Consider the following 20,620-nt stretch of genomic DNA (forward strand, 5'->3'; position numbering starts at 1 on the left):
GTACATCTGAAAACTCTGGACATTATACAAAACAAGCATAAAATGACCTTTAAAGGTAGAAGAAAGCAGACTAGAACTAGGGACTGCAGGACCCAAGAAAAGACGTGGTGGTGATTTCCCTGGGCTTTCTTTTCCTTCGTCTGTCCCAGACGCAGAGCTGAAGACGCTGGCAACCTAGAAATGCCAATGAGCACAGACACAAAAAGCCCCAACAAAAACCTGTTCTACCTAGCCAAATGACCAGCCCGGCAAGACAGAAAACTTTTAGGTGGTGATTGTGGTACTCCAGCCAAACCAGAAAAAAGTTGTGTCTTCACCCCTACCCATGCCAGCAAAGGTCAGTGGGGAGCCTAGACTTCTGTTCTCACCAGGCCATTGTAGAAACCCCAATCCCCCACCAGGGATAGTGTCAGAGAAAGCTAAGTAGGGGCTAGGAATTTTTTTTTTTTTCCCATAGGGTGTGTGCACTCGCTGGAGAGACAGAGAGAGGGACTGTGAGAATTCAGCCTCCTGACTGGGATGACCTCACTGTAATCTCTAATCTTCCCTTCTCTTTCTGGAATTTGGGGCACTTATACACACATATCCAGCGTAATTTTCAAGCTGCTGGGTCCAGGACTTGAACTGTGGTCAGCCATGTAGAATTAACCACCACGCCACTTGCTGGCCCAGGAGCCAGGACTTTCATAGACACCTCTATTAGCTTGGGGATGGGGGCTGTTAGAGGAGGACTGGTGGAGAGTAGAGCTTTATCCTCACACCCGCACACACGGGAAGCAGTGATGAAACCCTCCTACCCTGCCCAGCCAGGGAGGGACCAGCGGAGGCCTGGTGGGGAGCCAGAGCTCCCTCCTCTGCCCAGCAGTAACACTTCTTGGTTCATTTCATGAAGCTAGCATTATTCTGATTCCATATGGAACAATGACAGTACCAAGAAGGCAAGCAAATAAAAACCTCCACAAAAATCTCTATCATGAATATAGATACAGAAAGCCTTAAAATATGAATAAACTTAGGGATTTTTTACAAATTATGAACCACAAATGAACATGTGGGTTTGTTTCAGGGACCCAATTATGGCTCATTATTAGAAAGTCAATGTCTTCTGCCAAATTGACAGACTAAAGAAGAAAAATCACACACTCTTATCTACTGGTTAAGAAAAAACAAAATTTGGGACCAGCAGATGCCATGATGAATACATCTCTGGACTCCAACGTAGTCCCCTGTGGTTCAAGTTCTGGACCCAGCGGCTTAAAACTCATGCTGGGCATGTGTGCATGTGTACCCAAAATCCCAAGAGGAGAATGGAGGAGAAGGGATTGCAGCATGACCATCTCCCTGGTGGGGGAGGTAATTTCTTTCTGTCTCTTGTCTCTTCAGCAAGTGCACACATCCTATAGCAAAAATCTATCTAAAACAATTAAAACATTTAACCAAATTTTATCACTTATGATAACAAAATAAAAACTCTTAGAAAAGTAGGTATTGAGGGAAACTTCTTGGATTTCGTAAAGTATACCTATGGTGAGGCTGTAGCTGTCACCAAAAACTCTCAGAACTAACAAGTGAGTTCGGCAAGTTCATATGATACAAGATAACACAAAATCAATGGTATTTCTTTCTATTAGCAATGAAAATGTGACTCTCAAAATGTGGAAAAAAAAGAAAAATACTTAGGGACAAGTAGAACAAAACACGAACAGTTCTTGCATATTGAGAACTATGCAACAGTGATGAAAGAAACCAAGAATCTAAGTAAATGAAGACCCATGCTCTGTCCAGGGATTGAAAGACTCAGCAAAGTAAAGGTATCAGTTCTCCCCAAGCTGACATTTACATTATCAGTCCCGGCCAGATTCTTTGTAGATAAAAGACAGGAGTAGTCTAAAACCTGTATGGAAAAACAAAAGACATAGAACAGCTAAAACAATTTTGAAAAAGAAAAATAAGGTGGGAACACAGATCAATGAAGCTGAATAGGGTCAAAAGTAGACCCGCACAAGTATGTCTTACTGATATTTGGTAAAAGTGATTCCATGGAGGAAAAATAACATTTGCAAGAAATAGTGCTGGACTTTCATGCCACTGAGTATGTCAGCTTCGGCCACAGAGTGTTAAGTGGGGTATTCAGTGTCTGGTATAGCCTGTTTATTGCACGCATACATGCATGCACACACATGTCCAGTGTGTTTTTTTCTTTCTTTTTTTTTTAGCATGTGCTTGACAGAGAGACAGAAAGTGAGAAATCACCCCCTAGGAGGGATGGCTAGGCTACTATCCCTTCTCCTTCATTCTCTTCTCAGGATCTTGAGCATGCATGCACATGTGCCTGGCATGAGTTTTAAGCCGCTGGGTCCAGGACTTGAACCACGGTTGACTGTGTGGGAATCCAGCGACGTAACCATTGTGTTATCTGGGTCCCACCCAGCGTGTTTTTCAAGCCACCAGGTTTAGGATGCAAACTGTACAGTTGGACATATGGGATCCAACTGCTTCAACCACCATGATGCTGGCCTTAATATCCTATTTTTTAAGAAGAGTAACAGTAGATACCAAAGACTGCATAGGGTGGGGGAAGGAGGAGAATCGGGGAAAAAATGATTAACACATTCAAGGATGCGTGTAAACAAGGCAAATAGGTTGTGTAGTAGGTTATGGATCTTAAAGAGTATTGCCAATCTTACATATAAAGAAACCCAAAAACTAGTAGAACGAGTCTGGAAGGTACACAGCATAAGTAGTGTTCTTTGTTGAAGATGATGAATATGTTAACACCCTTGATTTGATGATCACACATTGTATGCATGCTTTGTAAAACCATTCTGTACCCCACAAAAAATGTACTACAATTAAATGTAAATCAGAAATTATAAAATCCATAAATCTAATAAAATTTTTGTTTTACGAAGAAGGAAAAAAAAAACTGTGCTGGAGCAATTAAACATTCATGGGCCAAAATAAGCAACCTTTGACCTAAGTCTCACATCTTGTACAAAAATTAACTCAAAATAGATCACAGACTTAAAATGTAAAACATAAAACTACAAAGCTTTTAGGACAATAAATGCTCTTGGACTCTGGGCTTAGGCAAAGAGCTCTGGGACTTGACACCAAAAGCATGACCCATGAAGGAAAAGTAGGTAAGTCAGACTTCATCAGAATGAAACACTTTTCCGTGTAGTAGGCCCGCTTAAGAGAATAACAAGGCGAGTTACAGCCTAGGAGAAAAGAAATGCACCCCACGTGCGTAACAAGTACTGGCATCTAGAGCATAAACAGTTCACTCAGGGCCTGACGTTGGGCTGGTGGTTAAGGCGGCTGGATCCCACATGGCTGACTTGGCAGTTTAAGTCCCAGACACAGCAATTTGTGGGTGCGTGTGTGCGCGATTAAAATCCTAAGCAGAGAATGGAGGCAAAGGAATTGCGGTGCGGTCATCTCCCCCGGGGAGTGATTTCTCTCTCTCCAGCAAGTGCAAGTACCTTCTAGCAAACAAACAAACAAACAAAAAAACAAACAACAATAAACATCTCAAATTTTAAAAGAACAGCCTAATTAGAATATGGGAAAAACATGAAGAGATATTTTACAAGAAAGAATATATAGGGGCCAGCAGTTGGCGTAATGCTTATGTTGCTGGACTCTCATGTAATTGACTGCAGTTTGAGTCCTGGGCCCGTCTGCTTCTACTCATGCCAGGCACATGTGCATGCGTGCCCAAGATCCCAAGAGGAGCATGGAGGAGAAGGGATAGCTGCATGGCCATCCCCCCGAGGGATGATTTCCAGCTTTCTGTCTGTCTCTCTCTGTCTCTCCAGCTAGTGCACGTGGCCTATACAAAAACCTGTCAAAACCAAACAAACGAAAGAGAATATCTAGATGATGCTATGGTCTGAATGTTTGTATCCTCTGAATTCACACTTTGAAACCTGTGGTGTTGGTATTAGGAGGTAGGGTCTTTGGAGTGTTAGGAGTGGTATTAGGAGGTGATTGGGTTATGAGGGTGGCGCCCTCATGAGTGAGATTGGTGACCTTATCAAAGAGGCTTCGAGATCCTGGCCCCTCTGACCATGTGAGCGTGCAGTGAAAACTTCTGTGAAGGGTCTTACCAACACCTTGAGCTGGGTTTCTGACACTCCAGAATTGTAAGAAGGAAATTTCTGTTGTCTATAAGCCACTCAGTCTCTGGTATTTTGTTACAGCAGCCCAGACGGACTGAGACAGATGACAAAGATGTCTGACATCATTAGCCATTAGACAAATGAGATGCCATGGTTTTCAGCATAGGTAAAATGAGTGACACATCCAGTGCTAGGAGGATAAGGAGATACTGGCTCCCCCAACACAGTACAGTGGGGTGTGGAGTGCAGAGTACTGCAGCTGCCTCCATTAACAGCTGGGCAGTTTCTTTAAAAGTGGCCGGCAGGTGGCGCGGTGGTTAAGGGCACTGGACTCCCACATGGCTGACCACGGTTCAAGTCCCAGACCTGGTAGCTTGCTTTCACACTCCCCCCCACCCTGCCCAATCACTCACTCTATCCCTCTCTGGTCAAATTTAAATAAATAAATAAGTTAAATAGAAAAATAATTCTTTAAAAGAAAAGCTAAGACAGATTAAAAAAAAAAAAAAACAGTGGTTAACTATCATACACCCTAGCTATTGCACTCCTGGGCATTTATCCAAGAGAAATACAAGTTGTGGTCTCACAAAGCCCTGTAGCCCTGTAGAGGAATGTTCACAGCAGCTTTGTTCATAAGAATTCCAAACTCGAAAAGCTCAGATGTCCTTCAGTAGGTAAATAGTTAAACCTTGGTGCTGCCCTGCCAGGGAACACTACCTAGGAATAATAAGGAACAATTTTTTACATTTATTTATTTTTACTTTTACTGTAGGGCACTTGCACTCGTCAGAGAGAGACAAAGTGAGAAATGACCCCCCTGGGGGGAATGGCCACGCCACAGTCCCTTCTTCTCCATTCTCCTCTTGGGATTCTGGGCACGCATGCACACGTGCCTGATGTGATTTTCAAGCCGCAAGGCCTGGGACTCAACTCACGGAGTTGGCTGTGTGTGGGATCCAGCACCTTACCCACCACGCCACCTGCTGGCCCAAGGAACAAACTTTTTTAAAAAAAAAGTATTCTGGGCTAGCCAGTGGTATGGTGGTTAAGGCAGCTGGCTCTCACGTGACCAACAGTGCAGTTTGAGGTGGCTTCAAAAGCAAACCAGGTTGGGGCCAGCAGTTGGCGTAATGGCTGTGTCGCTGGACTTCCATGTAGGCAACCGCAGTTTGAGTCCTGGACCTGGTGGCTGAAACTCACGCCGGGCATGGGTGCGTGTGTGCGCAAGACCCTGAGAGGAGAATGGAGGAGAAGGGATTGCGGCGTGGCCATCCCCCTGGGGGGTGATTTCTCACTTTCTGTCTCCCTGTCTCTCTCTGCCTTTCTGGCGAGCTCACGTGCCCTATAGCAAAAACCTCTCTGAAAAAAAAAAAGCACCATGTGCATGTATGTGTATGTCTAGTATCCTGTGAGGAGAATGGAGGAGAAGGGATTATGGCGTGGCCTCCCTGCCCACCCCCCCACACCCTCACAGGGAGGTGCTTTCTCACTTTCTCTGTTTCTCTCCAGGGAGCAATGCTGCCCTATGGCAAATTTAAAACAAACAAACAAACAAAGAAACAAAAAACAACAAACTCTTTTTTTTTTTTCCCCATGAAATTGAGAGACAGAGGGAAGGGAGGGAGGGAGAGACCCACACCCTTGTCAGGGTCTCCTGTAGCAGCCACCCCCAGCCTTCTCATCCAGCCGGGATCACACATGCTTGGCCCGTGCAGGTTGACTGGGGAACTGAACCTGCCATCTACCATGGAGATCCAGCATCAATTGAGCAGTCGGTTACCACTGAGCCACTGAGCCAGGTCGGGAGCAGACTGCTGATACAGCAGCCTGGGTGAATCTCCAGAGAACTGGGTTGAACGAAAGCCCCAGAGGTTGCGGACGGTGTGGTTCCGCTTGTACATCATTCTTGAAATGACAGTTACGGCGATAGAGCACAGGCTCGCGGTAAGAGGGTGTGGCGTGGAGGGCGGCAGGTGTGGCAATGAAAGGGCAGCGAAGGGCCCGGTGATGGTGGCACTGCTCTGTGTTCTCACTGTCGGTGTCGGCATCCTGCTGGCACTGTGGTGTCGTCCTTTTCAAGACGCTCCCATTAGGGAAACGGAGTGAGAGTACTCAGCATGTTTCATAACTGTGTGAATCTGTTATTGCAAAGTTAAACGTGGAATTATAAAACGATCGGGAATCGGCGTTTACCCTATGGGGGGGAGGTTAAGACACTGAGTGTGCTCTGTCACTGAAGGGAGGAGTTAGTCTCACACGTTGTGCACCGACGTCACCTCGGAGAGCAGAAAAGGAAGCTTTATGAGAGGGACACGCAGCTCCTGGACCGACTTCTCAGGAGGGTTCTTCCCGTCCAGTGGCGAAGCTGGCCACTGTGGTTTCTCTCAGCCTGGCAACCCTGGTGGAAAGGGCAGCCTTTCAGCCATACCAGGGAGCAGTTGCCTGTGGCGTGAGGTGGGAGGCCCTCCGTGCTGACGTGGTCTGGGTGCTGCGGAGGGTCCTCTGCGTTGCCTCTGCCCAGGAGCAGGGTCTGGGGTGGACTCCAGCCTCGTGCTCATGGCTTCCTTTCCTCTTGCAGACGCACGCTGCTGTTCTACTCTGCTTCCTTTGCCCCGCGCCGGACTTATGCCAGTGAAGTGGACCCGGTGAGTGGACGCCCAGCCACCTGGAAGCCAGTCAGGTGGTCAGAGTCCTTCCTCCTGAGCCCCAGGCCCTGAGCCACCCCCGGAGTATGGCTGTAGAGCTGCCAGGCCACTTTCTCACTGACCTCTCTCCCAAAGCCCCTGTCGGTAATGAGACTACATGGCCCCAATGTAGAATGACCCTCTAGCCATTCCCAGCCAGGAGGGATCAGGGGAAGCCTGGCAGGAGCTGGAGTGCCCACTCTACTCAGTAAGTTAGGGATCAAGAGTTGACACTCTGCCCATCCCCTGATAGACCTTGAACAAGCTGCTGCTGTTCTTACGGTTTGCACTAAGATGCAGGAGAAAAGATCCCTGCGCTTTCTGTCTGTGTGGCAGTCCAGATTGAACTGGGAAATACATCTGAAAAAAAAAAAAAAGGAGTTTGCATTTGAAAGCTCTCTGCTCTAGTTTCCAGCCCAGCTCTGTCACCATGTCGGGCACTGGAACGTGAGGTCGTCCTCATTCTGATAGAGGGTTACTATAAGGACTAAGAATAGTGTAAGAATAGTGCCTGTGCAAGGCCTTGCCCTCGGTGCGTACACAGCACGTCAGCTCTGACGATGACAATGACGATGACGATGAAGGTGATCGCAGGTGAGGAAACCGGATCCAGAAAGCAGAAGTTACTTCCCCGAGTAGCATTGCTGGTTGGCGGCAGAGACTGGGTTCGGGCCTGGTCTCCTGATTCTGAGTCCCGGTGGCTTCCTAGTCCCTGCGTTTCCCCAGACAGCAGGGCGGGGTGGGGACAGCCAAGCCTGGGCTCTTCAGGAAGCATTAATTGTCACTGCCCAGGGGATGGGGGAGGCCTGAGCACGCTGCCTCAGGACCCTGGGTTCCTAACGTGGGGCCTGACTTTCTGGAACAGGTTGGCAGCAAGGCTGTCCTGGTCACAGGCTGCGACTCTGGGTTCGGGTTCTCCTTGGCCAAGCATCTGCATTCAAAAGGCTTTCTTGTGTTCGCTGGCTGCCTGATGAAGGTAAGAGGCAGGTCGTGTCCTTTGCATAGTCACCATTGTCCTTTGCATAGTCACCACTTACTTTTTTTTATTGAAATTTTCCTGCATGTGCTCATCAGAGAGAGGTGGAGAGAGGCAGAGGGAGAGAGTGTGGCCCAACGGGTGAGGCCATGACGCCATTTCTTCTCCTCCATCTCTCCATCCTTGGGATGTGGGGCATTAACAGACATGTGCCCAGTTTGGTTTCAAGCCACCAGGGCCAGGATGACCCGTGCTGTCAGTCACATGGGATCCAGCTCCCCTAAACACAGGGCTACAGGGCCAGCCCTTACCGCTTACCTTTTTTTTTTTTTTTTTGAGAGAGAAATTTTTGCTATAGGGCATGTGTACTTGTCAGAGAGACAGAGAGACAGAAAGTCAGAAATCACCCTCCAGTGGGCATGACCATGCCTCAATCTCTTCTCCATTCTCTTGGGGTTTTTGTGCACACACACGCACACACACACACACACACCTGGTGTGAGTTTTAAGCCACTTGGTCTGGGACTCAAATCACAGTCGACTACCTGCAATTTTACCATTATGCCATCTGCTGGTCCCCCCTTGTAATTTCTTAAAAATTTATTTTCTTTCTTTCTTTTTCTTTTTTTTTTTTAGGAGAGATTTTTGCTGTAGGGTACGTGTGCTCATAGGAGAGACAGAGAGATAGAAAGCAAGAAATTACCCCCTAGAAGGATGGCCATGCTTCAATCCCTCTCCTCCATTCTCCTCCCTGGATTTTGGGCATGTACGCATGCACGCACACATGAATGGTGTGAGTTTAAACCACTGGGTCTGGGACTTGAACCATGGTGGACTACATTGGAGTCCAGTGCCAGAACCATTATGCCATCTGCAGATCCCCAAAATTGATTTTCTAACAACTGTTGCTTATCTGTTGCTTAAAACAGTCTATACCTTTTTCACTGACTTCAGTCTTGTTCTTCATAGCTTTGTACATGTGTCCATCCATCCGTCCAACATCTGTCTCTCCATTCATTCATTAAATGCCAATGACGTGTCCGACACTTAGCTAGGTGCTGTGGAAGAATGAGATCTGGCCCCTGCCTCCAAGGAGCTCTTTGTCCCATACTGAGGGGATAGCCATGTGCAGATAAGCTGAAGAATTGGAATGAAGAGGATTCTCAAGATGTCTAAGAACGTTCAATGGAAGTGCATAGAAAAAGGGATGATTCAGGAGAGAGCAGGTGACATCTGTCTGGCCACGGAGAACAGATAATGCTGGCATAGGTGCAGAGCAGGAGGAACGGCCTACCAGAGGGCAGGAACGGCCTGAACACAGGTGTGGGAGCTCCTTTGGGACGCAGGTGGAATTTAGGGTGCATGAAGGGAAACAGTGGGACACGCGGCTGCACAGATAATTAGGGGGCAGCTCCCCCCGTTTAGAGAGTTGTGTGACTGTCACCACAGCCCACTTTGAGAAGCTTTCCATCACTCCGAGTTTTCCCTGTTGATCATTTACAGTTAATCTCTGTGCCCTCAGTGGCACGGAGATTAGGCAATACTGATTTCTGTCTCTGTAAAGTGCCCTTCTCATATACGTTTTATAGACACGGAATCATGGGCGTCATTCATGCAACATCATGTTTTGAGATTCATTCCTGTTATAGAATATATAAATAATTTATTCCTTCTTATTGCTAAATAGTGTTCTCTTGTATGGATATACTACATTTTTTAAACAAACATTTGTTTATCAATGGATAAAAATGTTTAGACTTCCAGCTGTTCTGAGTAATGCTGCTGTGAACATTCACATACGTATCTCTGTGTTCACGTGTGTTTGTCACTTCATTCCTTGTCATGGACTCTTGTATAGTGTATTCCTTCTTATTGCTGTATAGTGTTCTCTTTTTTAAACAAACATTTGTTTATCAATGGATAAAAATGTTTAGACTTCCAGCTGTTCTGAGTAATGCTGCTGTGAACATTCACATACGTATCTCTGTGTTCACGTGTGTTTGTCACTTCATTCCTTGTCATGGAATTAAGTAACCAAGATCTGGGCACTGGGTGTGGTGGTTGTTAGTGGGGCAGGGGCTGTTCTGCTCTTTGTGCCTCTCAGTGGCCAGAGATCATATGATCAGACAGACACACATGCATGTGCACACACACACAGATACACACACATAGTATAACCTCATGGTTTATTTATTTCATACATATAAAGGAGATTTTGGGGCCAGCAGTTGGCATAATGGCTATGTCACTGGACTCCCATGTAGTCGACCACAGTTTGAGTCCCGGACTTGGTGGCTTAAACTCACACAGGGCATGTGTGCATGTGTGCCCAGGATCCAGAGAGGAGAATGGAGGACAAGGGATTGCAGTGTGGCCATCCTCCCTGGGGGGTGATTTCTCACTTTCTGTCTCTCTGTCTTCCTGGCAAACACACGTGCCCAATAGCAAAAATGTCTCCAAAAAAAAAGGGGGGGGCAGGATTTTAATATGTTTATTTATACATAAAATAAATAAAGCATGAGGTTATACTGACCTCCTATTGTGATTCAACTCTACGGTATTCCTCCTCGCTTACCTGTTCCGTCTTTGTCTCTTCCCTCTCCTTCAATGAGAACCTTGATTCCTAACTGTCATATATTTACCCTCCGGCTAACCCTACAATACACAATTGCTATGTGCATGCCATCCCAGTGAACTACTAAGTACATGCGTCACCTCAGCTCCTCCCAGAGGCCGGTGCCAAAATAGGAATAATGTGGAAGAGCTTGATTAGGGCAAGGCCTGTAATGGGGAAGGAGCAGGGAAAGACAGGGAAAGGCTTTCCATTGCAATATGGGTCTGAAAGGAAACCAGGAGGACGGAGGGTTAGGTTGGAGCACTTTGGACTGCGCAGTCTGGGAGTCTTGGCTGGGACAGTGGAGCTCCCCAGGGAAGGTGGCCTGCTGGAGGAGCCCACATAGGGCAGGAATGGCCTATGTTCCTGCTATGCTCCTCTGAGCTCTGTTGGCACAGCCCAGGCAAGTGTAGCCCTGAATTCGTGCCTAGCCCGTGAACGGGTGCAGCCACTAGGAGCCCTTTGCCAGCTGCTCCCACCGGGTTTCCCGAAGGCAGGTCTGAGCAGCATACTCTACAGCCACCATAGCAGGGCTTAGGGTTTCCTGAAAGTGTTTTTAGTCTATGGACTGAAGGTATTACGGAGTACTGTGCTTAAAGTTACTTGAGGGTGGGAGTGAGGAGTGGCCCCCTGGCTTAGTGGTTAAGGGAGCCAGATCACGAGGCCAAGCACGTGGTTGGAATCTGGCTGACTGCTTAAAAGACACACTGGGCATGTGTGCACGTTGCCTAATATCCAGAGAGGAGGGATGGAGACAGGATTGCAGCGTGACCCTGACGGGGTGTTTCTTTTTTCCTCTCTTTCTCCAATTCTCTGATGAAGACAGAAGAAAAATGAAGGTTACTTTGTTTAATTCTATTTTTTCTTTTTTTCTTTTGGAGAGGTTTTTGCTATAGGGCATGTGTGCTCACCAGAAAGACAGAGCCAGAGAAATAGAAAGTGAGAAATCCCCCCCCAGGGGGGATGGCCACGCCACAATCCCTTCTCCTCCATTCTCCTCTCAGGATCTTGGGCATATAGGCACACGCTCCCGGCGTGAGTTTAAGCCACCGGGTCCAGGACTCGAACCGTGGTCGGCTACATGGGTGTCCAGCAACATAGCCATTATGCCAACTGCTGGTCCCCAATTCTATTTTTACTTTATCAGTATACAAGGGTCTTCAAAAAGTAAAACATGTATATTATGGAAAACTTGCATGGGTTTCAGTTTGTGTGACCCAACTTAAACTCATACATCAAGTCCATGTTTCTACAAAGTCTTCAAAGTCCCCTCATATGACTTATTTGAAATATAATGTGATTGTTGGTTTTCTTTTATTCTTGTGGATTTCATTTGATTTTTTAATACATAAAATATTAACAAGGCTGTACAGTCAAAATGATCAAAAAGATATACTCAAAGTAGTGTTATTCCTCCACCTCCCATTCCATTCTTTGACTTCTCCCTTCTTACAGAAATGTTTGTACATTGTGTATGCTCTTTTAAAAATGTAATATATCTTTTTCTACTATTATTCATAATAGAGAGTGTGCATGCACGTGAGAAAGAGGGAAACAGATGCACCCTCCACCGGGTCTGGTCACTCTGTAGTCCCCTTCCTCCCATCCTCCAGGTGGAGACCTGTCAGATCTGGGGCACTGCTGCATGTGCCTGGTGTGTTTCAGGCTAACCAGGGCGGGGATTCGAACTGTGGTTGCCATGTGGGATCCAGCTTCTTTTAAACAGCACATTGCTGCCATGCCATGAAGCTGGCCCAAAAGCTTAATGTGTCTTGGAAATCTCTGTGTATGGACTTCACTGAGAGCTTCCCCTTTTCAGCAGCTCCATAATTTAGCCCTCCCATCTCCTGTGGATAAGCAATTAGGTTTCCAATATTCTTCTTTCTTTTTTTCACAATGTAATTTTTTTTTTCTTTGTTAGATTTTTTTTTTTTTTTGCTGTAGGGCATATGTGCTTGCTGGAGAGAGAAAGAGACAGAGAGAGAGGAAAAGTGAGAAATCACCCCCAAGGGGGAGAACCATGCTATAATCCCTTCTCCTACATTCTCCTCTTAGGATTTTGGGCATGCTGTGTGCCTGGCATGTTTTTCAGGTCACTAGGTCTGAGACTTGCACTAGAGTCAGCCCTGTGGCATCCAGCATCTTCACCACACCACCTGCTGACCCAGGTTTCCAATATTTTACTGTTGCAAGTAATGCCACGATGAATAACCTTGGGCATGTATATTTTTATGTTACTGGGGGTTTGTCTTTAGGGAAAATTACTAGGAGTACAATTGCTGTTAGGCCAGAGGGTAAATAGACTATGTTCTAATTTTAAAAGATATTCCCAAATCACCCTTCATTGGGGTGTGTAATTTCATATTTCCAGCAGTAGAGTATGAGAGTGACTGTTTCCACACAATTTCACCCAAGAGTGTGCTTCAGGCTTTTCACTCTTGCCAATCTGATAGATGAGAAATGTGTCTCAGTGTATTTAATTTGTATTTTTTTTTTCTTTGAGAGATTTTTGCTATAGGCCATGTTTGCTCACCAGGGAGACAGAGAGATAGAAAGCGAGAAATCCTCCCAGGAGGATGGCCATGCTGCAATCCCTTCTCCTCCATTCTCCTCCCGGGATCTTGGGCATGCACGCACAGTGCCTGGCGTGAGTTGCAAGCTGCAGGGTCTGGGACTTGAACCACAGTTGACTACGTGGGAGTCCCAGTAACATAACCATAACACCATCTGCTGGTCCCTTGATTCGTATTTCTATTATGAGTGCACACCCCTATTCTTTAAGGGCCTGACCCAGACTCTACACCTCAGCACCTGTGCTCTCATTCTGTTGGCCAGAACTTAGTCACATGGCCTTATCTGGTTGCAAGGAGGGCTGGGAAATGTAGTGAGTATTCTGAGACAGTGAGTACTCTGCTTATGAAGTCAGGGATTCTACTGCTATAGGCGAGGGGATAATGGGCATTTGGAGGAGATATTTTTCCTTATTTAAGGCAGTAGGAACCCAGGGAAAGAATTTTTTATACTAGGTGTAATATGTTTATAAAAACATCTGTTTAATGTAAACATTTCCATAGTGTAAACAAGTTTAAAAAATAATTTGCACTGACATGCTCTGAATATCTTCTTGGTCTTCTGCTCTAAAGTAACTTGAATGCCGGAGAGCACATTTTCTGTGACTGTTGCTATTACCCACAAAGTGTGAACATATATCTTTGCGTGCTTTCAGTGGTGAGTCTTAGGAAGAATGTGAAGGTAGATGTGAAAGTGCTCGTTGGAAAGGTATGCAGGTTTTAGATCTTATTCAGGTCTGCCGAAATGTTCCCTAAGACGGTGTGCTCCTATCTCCTCCCTCTGACAGTGCCCGAGAGAACCTGTTTGAGGAGGGCTCCGTGGGCAGGTGGCATGCTTGGACCTGGGTTCCTACATAATGTGGGCAACCTCAGCAAGTCTTGGCAGGAGCTACGATGCCACGGAAAAAGTTTGGTGCCTTTCAAGTCCCTGGTCCTACATTCAGCACCTTTGCCATCGTGCTGGCTTATCAGTGACACAGGGGCCATGTCTTGACGTCGCAGTGCAGGGCAGAGGCTGCTCAGGGCTGCAGCCTTCAAGAAAGAGGCAGAGCCTTGGATTCTAGTCCCAGATTGACCATTAACCCAGGAAGTGGGCAGTCATTTCCTTTCCCTGGGCTTTGGTTTCCTCTTACTTCTGATAGTAGAACTGGATTGGCAAGCTTGGCCTGCTGGCAGTCCGGCAGTAGTGATTCTGTGGTTTGGTGACTCCTGTTTCAAAGAAAATACCAGACATGAGCATGGCCAGGTCATGCCTGTCGACATCTGCCCCGCGACGCCTTCTAGTTACGCCACTCAGAAGTGCTCAGAACCACCAGAGACTGGGTAAGCGACCTTGGGAGCGGCAAGATTTGTTTCCAGCCTGGTTCTGAGCTGTCAGCCACATGACGGATTCAGGCTATGTCTGTCCCCAAACACCCTCTGCTCTTACTTAGAGTTAGTTCTCAGATCCACTCTCATCGTCTTGAGTCAACTCAAGAACAGCACCAACGATGTCTCCCCTGTCCTATGTCAACTCCTCACTCTTCATTTTGACACATATACACACTCACTACCCCAAACACCTGCACACCACCACATCCTGCATGCGCCTCTTCCCCGTTTCTCTGCTTCCCTCTGTAGAAAAGCACCCTCAGAGGTATTTTATTCTAGATATTTTTACATATTTAGCTCTTATTTATTTATTTATATTTTGGAAGAGGTTTTTACTATAGGGTGCATGCACTCTCCAGACAGACTGAGAGACAGAGAGACAGAAAGCGAGAAATCAGCCCCCAGGGGGGATGGCCACGCCGCAATCCCTTCCCCTCCATTCTGCTCTCAGGATCTTGGGCACGCACACACACGAGCCCGGTGTGAGTTTAAGCCACCGGGTCTGGGACACGAACCGCGGTCGACTACATGGGAGTCCAGCGACATAGCCATTACGCTAACTGCTGGTCCCAGTTCTTGCCCTCGCGGAGCTTGTATCCAAGCGGGGGAAGATAGCCGAGAACTACAATAGATAAGTAAATCGCTTCTCTGCGGGATGGTAGATGCCATGGAGAAAACGAAGCAGGAACAGGAGATGGAGTGTGAATGTAGTAGTTTGTGGTGGGGTGTTCGGTTTTTCAAGAGGGGAAAAAAGACCACTGGGACGATAAATTACAACTTCCTCACCCAAAGGAGGTGAAGGAGCAATGGCTGGGGGAAGGACAGCCACGCACAAAGCCCAGAGAGGGAGTGTACAAAGCCCAGAGAGGGAGTGTACGGTGTGATTGAGAAACAGCAGGAGACCTCGTACATGGGGTGGGGGTGGGGCAGATTCTGTCTCAGCGCAGGGATGGCTTAATGGGAGCGGGCACCTCACTGCCATGTGGAAGGATAAGCAGGAGTTCTCCGTGAAACGGAGGGGGAGGTGGCATAGCCAGGGACCACCAGTGGGTAGAGGCGGCCCCAGTGCCCTGGGGAAAGAAGAGGATGTGAACTGGGGAAGGAAGGCAGGACCAGGCCAGATGGCCCCCAAATGTTTGTGTTCTGGCTTTGATCCAGGAAGCCACCCCTCCTTCAGGCCCGGGGCAGGGGAAGCTTAAATCGAATATAATTTAAGAGTTTGGGTTTGTAAACCTGGCTGGGCTGGAGTGATCTGATTAGTAGACAGAACTGGACTCTTTAAACAAAGAGGCTGTCTGTCTTTTATCTGGGAGTGAATAGCAAAGCTACAGGACTTGCCTGAAATTTCATCCAGGGGTGGAGAAATAGCTGGAATAGATGAAGTTTAAAGGCATAGTGAGAAGAGAAGTGGGTTTCTCAGTCAGCCAGCACTAGCACACCAGCAGGACCAGACTCGTCCCTGGGCAGTAAGACAGAGGTGGCCAGGGTCTCTGGAGACCTGCAGAAGGGAGTGCAGAAACCCTGGAGCCAGGGGGTTGGTGTGGCCTGGGCAATGTGAACTTGGCCGAAGGACAGGTGGACCCCTAAGGGGACAGGCCGCCACCGCCTACAGCCAGTGGGCTGAGGGTGGTTGGGAAGGTCTCCTTGGAACAGCTGGGGCAAACCGACACTCTCTGTCCCTGCTGGCGCCATTGTCAGAAGCAGGGGGTGCAGGCTGCTCAGAGACGGCGAGGGTTCCTCGGCCGTCTGTTAGGTGCAGGTAGGGAAGGATTTCTCCTCCCAGGGACCTGAGCCTGAGGCCGTGGGCAGTGAGATGAACCCCAGGTCTCCTCTAACAGGTCTTCATTGACAAACTGCCAGGTTAGAGTGAGGGGCTTCCCTGGGGACTGCAGGGACATTGTCTCGGTGCTGGTAGAGGCACAAGGAGAGGTCGGATTTGGGGTTCAAGAGGAGCTGAATGAAGACAATAGGGTGACAAAGTCCTGACAGAGGAGGGACACTCAGACCTCTCGAAAGCGAGCTGGAGTCTCCCAGATGCCAGCAACCTCTCTGGGGTTCGCACCACGTGGGCTCTGCTCTGAGCTACTCAGGGCCTCGGAGGGACACCATGCAGGAGACGGTATTAAAGCCAGACACGTGCTTTCTTGGAGCCTCAGTGCTGTCTGGAAGAGGGGAGTCTGTGGGCACTGCTCCCTCCACCCTGGACTCCAGGACGGCATTCGGGGAGTCCTCCTTCAGCAGATACAGGCAGCAGAAGCTCCAGGTCTGCATGCTCCGCTGAAGATCAGTACCTGCCGAATGTTCAGGAAGGTGGGCACACGTAGGGGACTTCAGAGCCTCAGACTCACCGAGCCCCGGCCCCAGCTGCTCTGGGCAGAGGCGACTCTGGTATAATTGGCATTTCTATGCCAAGTCTGGGAAGAGACTTAGTGGGTCGCACCATGTTGCTTCTTCAAAAGGCCATTGGGGAGGGCCCTAAATGGAAAGCTAGGCTTTGATGATAATAGTTTAGGGGTGACAGGAGCATTGGAGGGAGATAGCCCAGCCTCCATGGATGCGTGGATTGCCTGCACCACGTGCCCCACCCACCCCAAACACTCCCCTCATCCTCAAAGGACTCCCCACCCTCACGCTCACTGTCCAAACACCCCCAGAGAGTCCACTCCGTCTCCAGACTGTGAAAGCCACTCCTTACTCTGAGCTGAACTTAGCTCTGCTCTCTGAGCCCGTGCATAGAACAGGTTGGAAGCTGGCCCCTCAGCCACGTTCTGGGGGCTTCTCTCCAGAGATGAGCTCCACCATTTTTGGCCCCATTTGACGTGGTCCCCTCATTTTCTCCCACCTCCCTCTGAGATTGCATGGTATGGTTTCTCTGGTTCTGGGGTTAGCGCCCTCCGCGTTCAAACCACTTCCTAGGCTCAGCCCAGCCCAGACAGAACCGTCCGCTCCTGACAGACGCTGGCCACGCGGGACTTGCCCTGGCCTGCGGTGTTTGCTTCAGTAGCAGCGCGTGTGCCCGGGCTGGAGAGTAGCCTTTCTCCACCACGTCGTTCTCTGCCCGCTCTCCCACCCTCTTGTAAGAGGCATTACTGTTCCGGGCACCGCTCACCTCGACGGCGTGTGACTGGCAGTAGCTCATCCTCATTGTGACTGAGGCGTGTGACTGACTGTAGCTCATCCTCATTGTGGAAAGGAAGGTGTGTCACAGAACAGGATGAAATGCTCGTGCGACCTGTCTTGTGATACGGGAACTAATGAGATAAAACACGTCAAAGGCTCAGCACGGCGTTCAACACCGTACACGCTCAAGAAACCACGTCCACGTTTGTGAAGCCCTCCAGCACGGGCCCAGCTGGAGGGCTTCACAAACTGGGGCACAGTAGCTAGATGCTGTGCGGAAGAGGCCAGCTCCCACGTGCCCCAGAGGGTTTGGTCCCAGCCCATGGCTGCACACTGACACGCACACGCCCGGGGTCCTGATGGAACGCACACGCCCGGGGTCCAGTTCCTGGGGAACTGGAGGAAAAGGATTGCAGTGTGACCAGGCCCCGTCATGGCTGTTTTCTCTCTCCACCTACTCCTCTCCTTCCCTCTTCTCTCCCATTACCTGTGCCCAAAAACCCCTCCAGCAGCTCACCGGGAACCCTTCACCTCCCTCACCTTCCGCAGACCTCTGTCCAACTATCTAGCCTCGTGCCCACCCCTTCCTCGTTTCTCTGCATCTTACCGTTCCCGAAGTGCCCCATCCGGCCCACTGGCCCCCTCTTATTAATATTCTCAGCTGTTAGTGCCTTTGGAAAGCCTCCCCTGCCTGCCCTCCCGCTGTGCCCCTCCCACCTCCCACCAGGTTTATACAGCAAATACCATACTGACTGTTTGTTTACTCGTCTGTCTCCCTCCCTAGAATGTGACTCTGAGAACTGGCTGGATTATTACTTTTTTATTGCCAGTGGTGCATGTACTTGCCAGAGAGAGAGAGAGAAAGCGAGAGAGAGAGAAAGCGAGAGAGCTCTCCCCAGGGGGACAGGGTCCCAGCAATTCTGTTTTCTTCATTCCTTTTTCCCATGAGGATTTTGGGAACTCACATGCCCAGTGTTTTTCAAGTCACTGGGGCCAGGACCTGAGCTGCTGTCGACCATGTGTGATTTAGCTTTCTATGCCCAACACCAACTGCTGCGCTACGGGGTCAGCCCAGGGCCGAGTTACTGATACTCACCTTTGCGTCTGCAGTTCCTAGGACAGTGCTCGATCGTGATAGACACCCAAGAAATCTTCGCCAAACGAAGGTCACTTTTCTCATGTTTAATACATGAACTCATGTAGCACTTTAGAGTTTAAGGTGTCTTAAAGATCTGTTTCCTGGGGCAGCCCATTAGCCCAGTGGTTAGGTGGTGGACAGAGGAAGCCAGAGCCCACATGGCCGAGTAAGTTCTGGTGCTGGCCCCAGTGACTTTTTGCCTGGCCCATGGGCATGAGCCAGGATCCTGATAGAATGCAGAATTGGAGGGAAAAGGATTGTGGCATGACCAGGCCTCTTTGGGGGTTCTCTGTGTCTGTCTCTCTTTCTCTGTCTCTCTCTCGTGCACACAGGCTGTGTAGCATTAAAAATGTATGTTTCTTCTATTTATCTGAACAGGTCAGGACAGGTGGCAATATTCCTGTTTTGTAGCCAGAAGGCAGAAGACCTGTAAAGGGACACTCCTGAGCACAGAGCCTGGCTCCTGACTGAACTGGAGTTAGAGGCTGGCCCTCACTGCTTCCCAAGTTAGAGTTCATGGGCCTTTTGCTTAAAGCAGAAGCGGCCAGCTGGCAGCCTGCTGGGCATATGTAGCCTGCAGACGTGCTTGGCCCTCACAGTGGCTTTTGTAGAAACGTGAATGATTGCCAACTCTTAAAAATCAGATTTCCCACAGAAATCCCATTTGCTAGTTTAAAAATGCAAGCATCTGGCAATCTGGGGCTTACATACCCCCAAAGGCAACACGGGCTTGTGCCCCATCCCCCACCCCCCCACCGTGGGTGCTCGCATGTTTGCTTAGAGAAAGATTCCCGGCGTGAGGCCTTGGGGGCAAGATCTGCACCCTGTCTGGTTGTGCCAATGGCACTTAGCTCAGTGCTTAATACGCAAGGGTCTTCAAAGGTTAGTGGAAGAAGTATATGATGAAAAAACTATCATGGATTTCAGAATTTTTTGCACTAAGTAAATTCAGATTTAAATTCCATATCTCCATGACCGTTTTCAAGTCCCCTCGTATGTCATCAGTACTGAGGGGTTAAGCAGAACCATTTGCTCGGGAGAAAGGCCGGGTTGGGCCTCCAGAGAATACCGTCTGCCGTTGCTGGGAGGCCTGAGGGCTTGGCAGGGTCTGGGGGCCAGGTTCTGCCGTGGTCCTCATCCCCGAGTCTGCCTCAGGGTCGGAAGGAGGGGTGTTGACCCAGGTCCTCTCTCCTCCCCAGGACAAAGGGGGTGATGGAGTTAAGGAGCTGGACAGCTTGAAGAGTGACCGACTGAGAACCGTCCAGCTCAACGTCTGCAGCAGCGAGGAGGTGGAGAAGGTGGTGGAGATTGTCCGCTCCAGCCTGAAGGACCCTGAGAAAGGTAGGGGCCCCTTGGGACAGCAGGGGCAGCATATGGAGGGGACCCTCCTAAATACCTCCCTCCTTTTGCCTCTTTATTGTTTAAAGTCTTCCTTCAAGTTTATACACACCTGTGCAACTAAAATTGAACATACCCGTGTGATTGGACCACGTGAAGCCCAGCCACAGGGTGACTCAGGGCATGCAGGAGTGGCGGGTGATGTGCCCTGGTTTGGTCAGGTCAGCCAGTCCTCGCCAATGCCCCTTGGGCCAGATGCTGGGCTGAGTACTGGGGACACAAAAGCTGGCCAAGGCACAATCTGCCCTCAGCAGCCTCCTCGCTCAGTGGGGGCCGAGCAGTGTAGAGAGGCAGGGACACAAGAAAGGCAGTGGTCCATTCTCGGGTGCATGGCAGGTCAGCCAGGACAGCTGTGGGAGACAGCGGGGATGTGCCCTCTGGGCGGAGCGCAGGGCATGGGTGATGGGAAGCACACAGGGTGTGCTGGCAGACAGCACCGGGTCAGGGGTCACGTCAGGCAGAGGTGGCAGCAGCAAATGAAGTCAGGGAGGGAGGCCGTCCAGGGCCTTGGTGCCAGGGTGTTGTCCTGAGGGAATGGCCTGGTCAGACAAGCAAAGCTGACTCTGGGGACTGGAGTGGCAATATGACGGGGGGTGGGGTGGAGTGGGGGGAGGGGGGGGCATGT

The 20,620-nt window shown here is 49.1% G+C and overlaps 1 protein-coding gene and 1 non-coding gene across 7 annotated transcripts in view; both read left to right on the top strand.

The window, feature by feature from the left end:
- BDH1 (3-hydroxybutyrate dehydrogenase 1) overlaps positions 1–20,620 on the top strand; it is a 65,640-nt gene that overhangs the window by 34,855 nt on the left and 10,165 nt on the right. For all 6 annotated transcript variants that reach the window (XM_006156753.3, XM_006156758.3, XM_006156756.3 and 3 more), the window contains exons 3-5: positions 6,703–6,769; positions 7,674–7,784; positions 19,797–19,938. In XM_006156753.3, the coding sequence (XP_006156815.1) occupies positions 6,703–6,769; positions 7,674–7,784; positions 19,797–19,938 (320 nt within the window). The remainder of the gene's footprint in view (positions 1–6,702; positions 6,770–7,673; positions 7,785–19,796; positions 19,939–20,620) is intronic.
- Positions 7,048–7,170, top strand: LOC114009316 (small nucleolar RNA SNORA31). Its single transcript, XR_003550761.1, has one exon. It is a non-coding gene; the product is annotated as a small nucleolar RNA SNORA31 (small nucleolar RNA).

Source organism: Tupaia chinensis, unplaced genomic scaffold (genome assembly GCF_000334495.1).
Source record: "Tupaia chinensis unplaced genomic scaffold, TupChi_1.0 Scaffold000515_1, whole genome shotgun sequence".
NCBI lineage: Eukaryota > Metazoa > Chordata > Mammalia > Scandentia > Tupaiidae > Tupaia > Tupaia belangeri.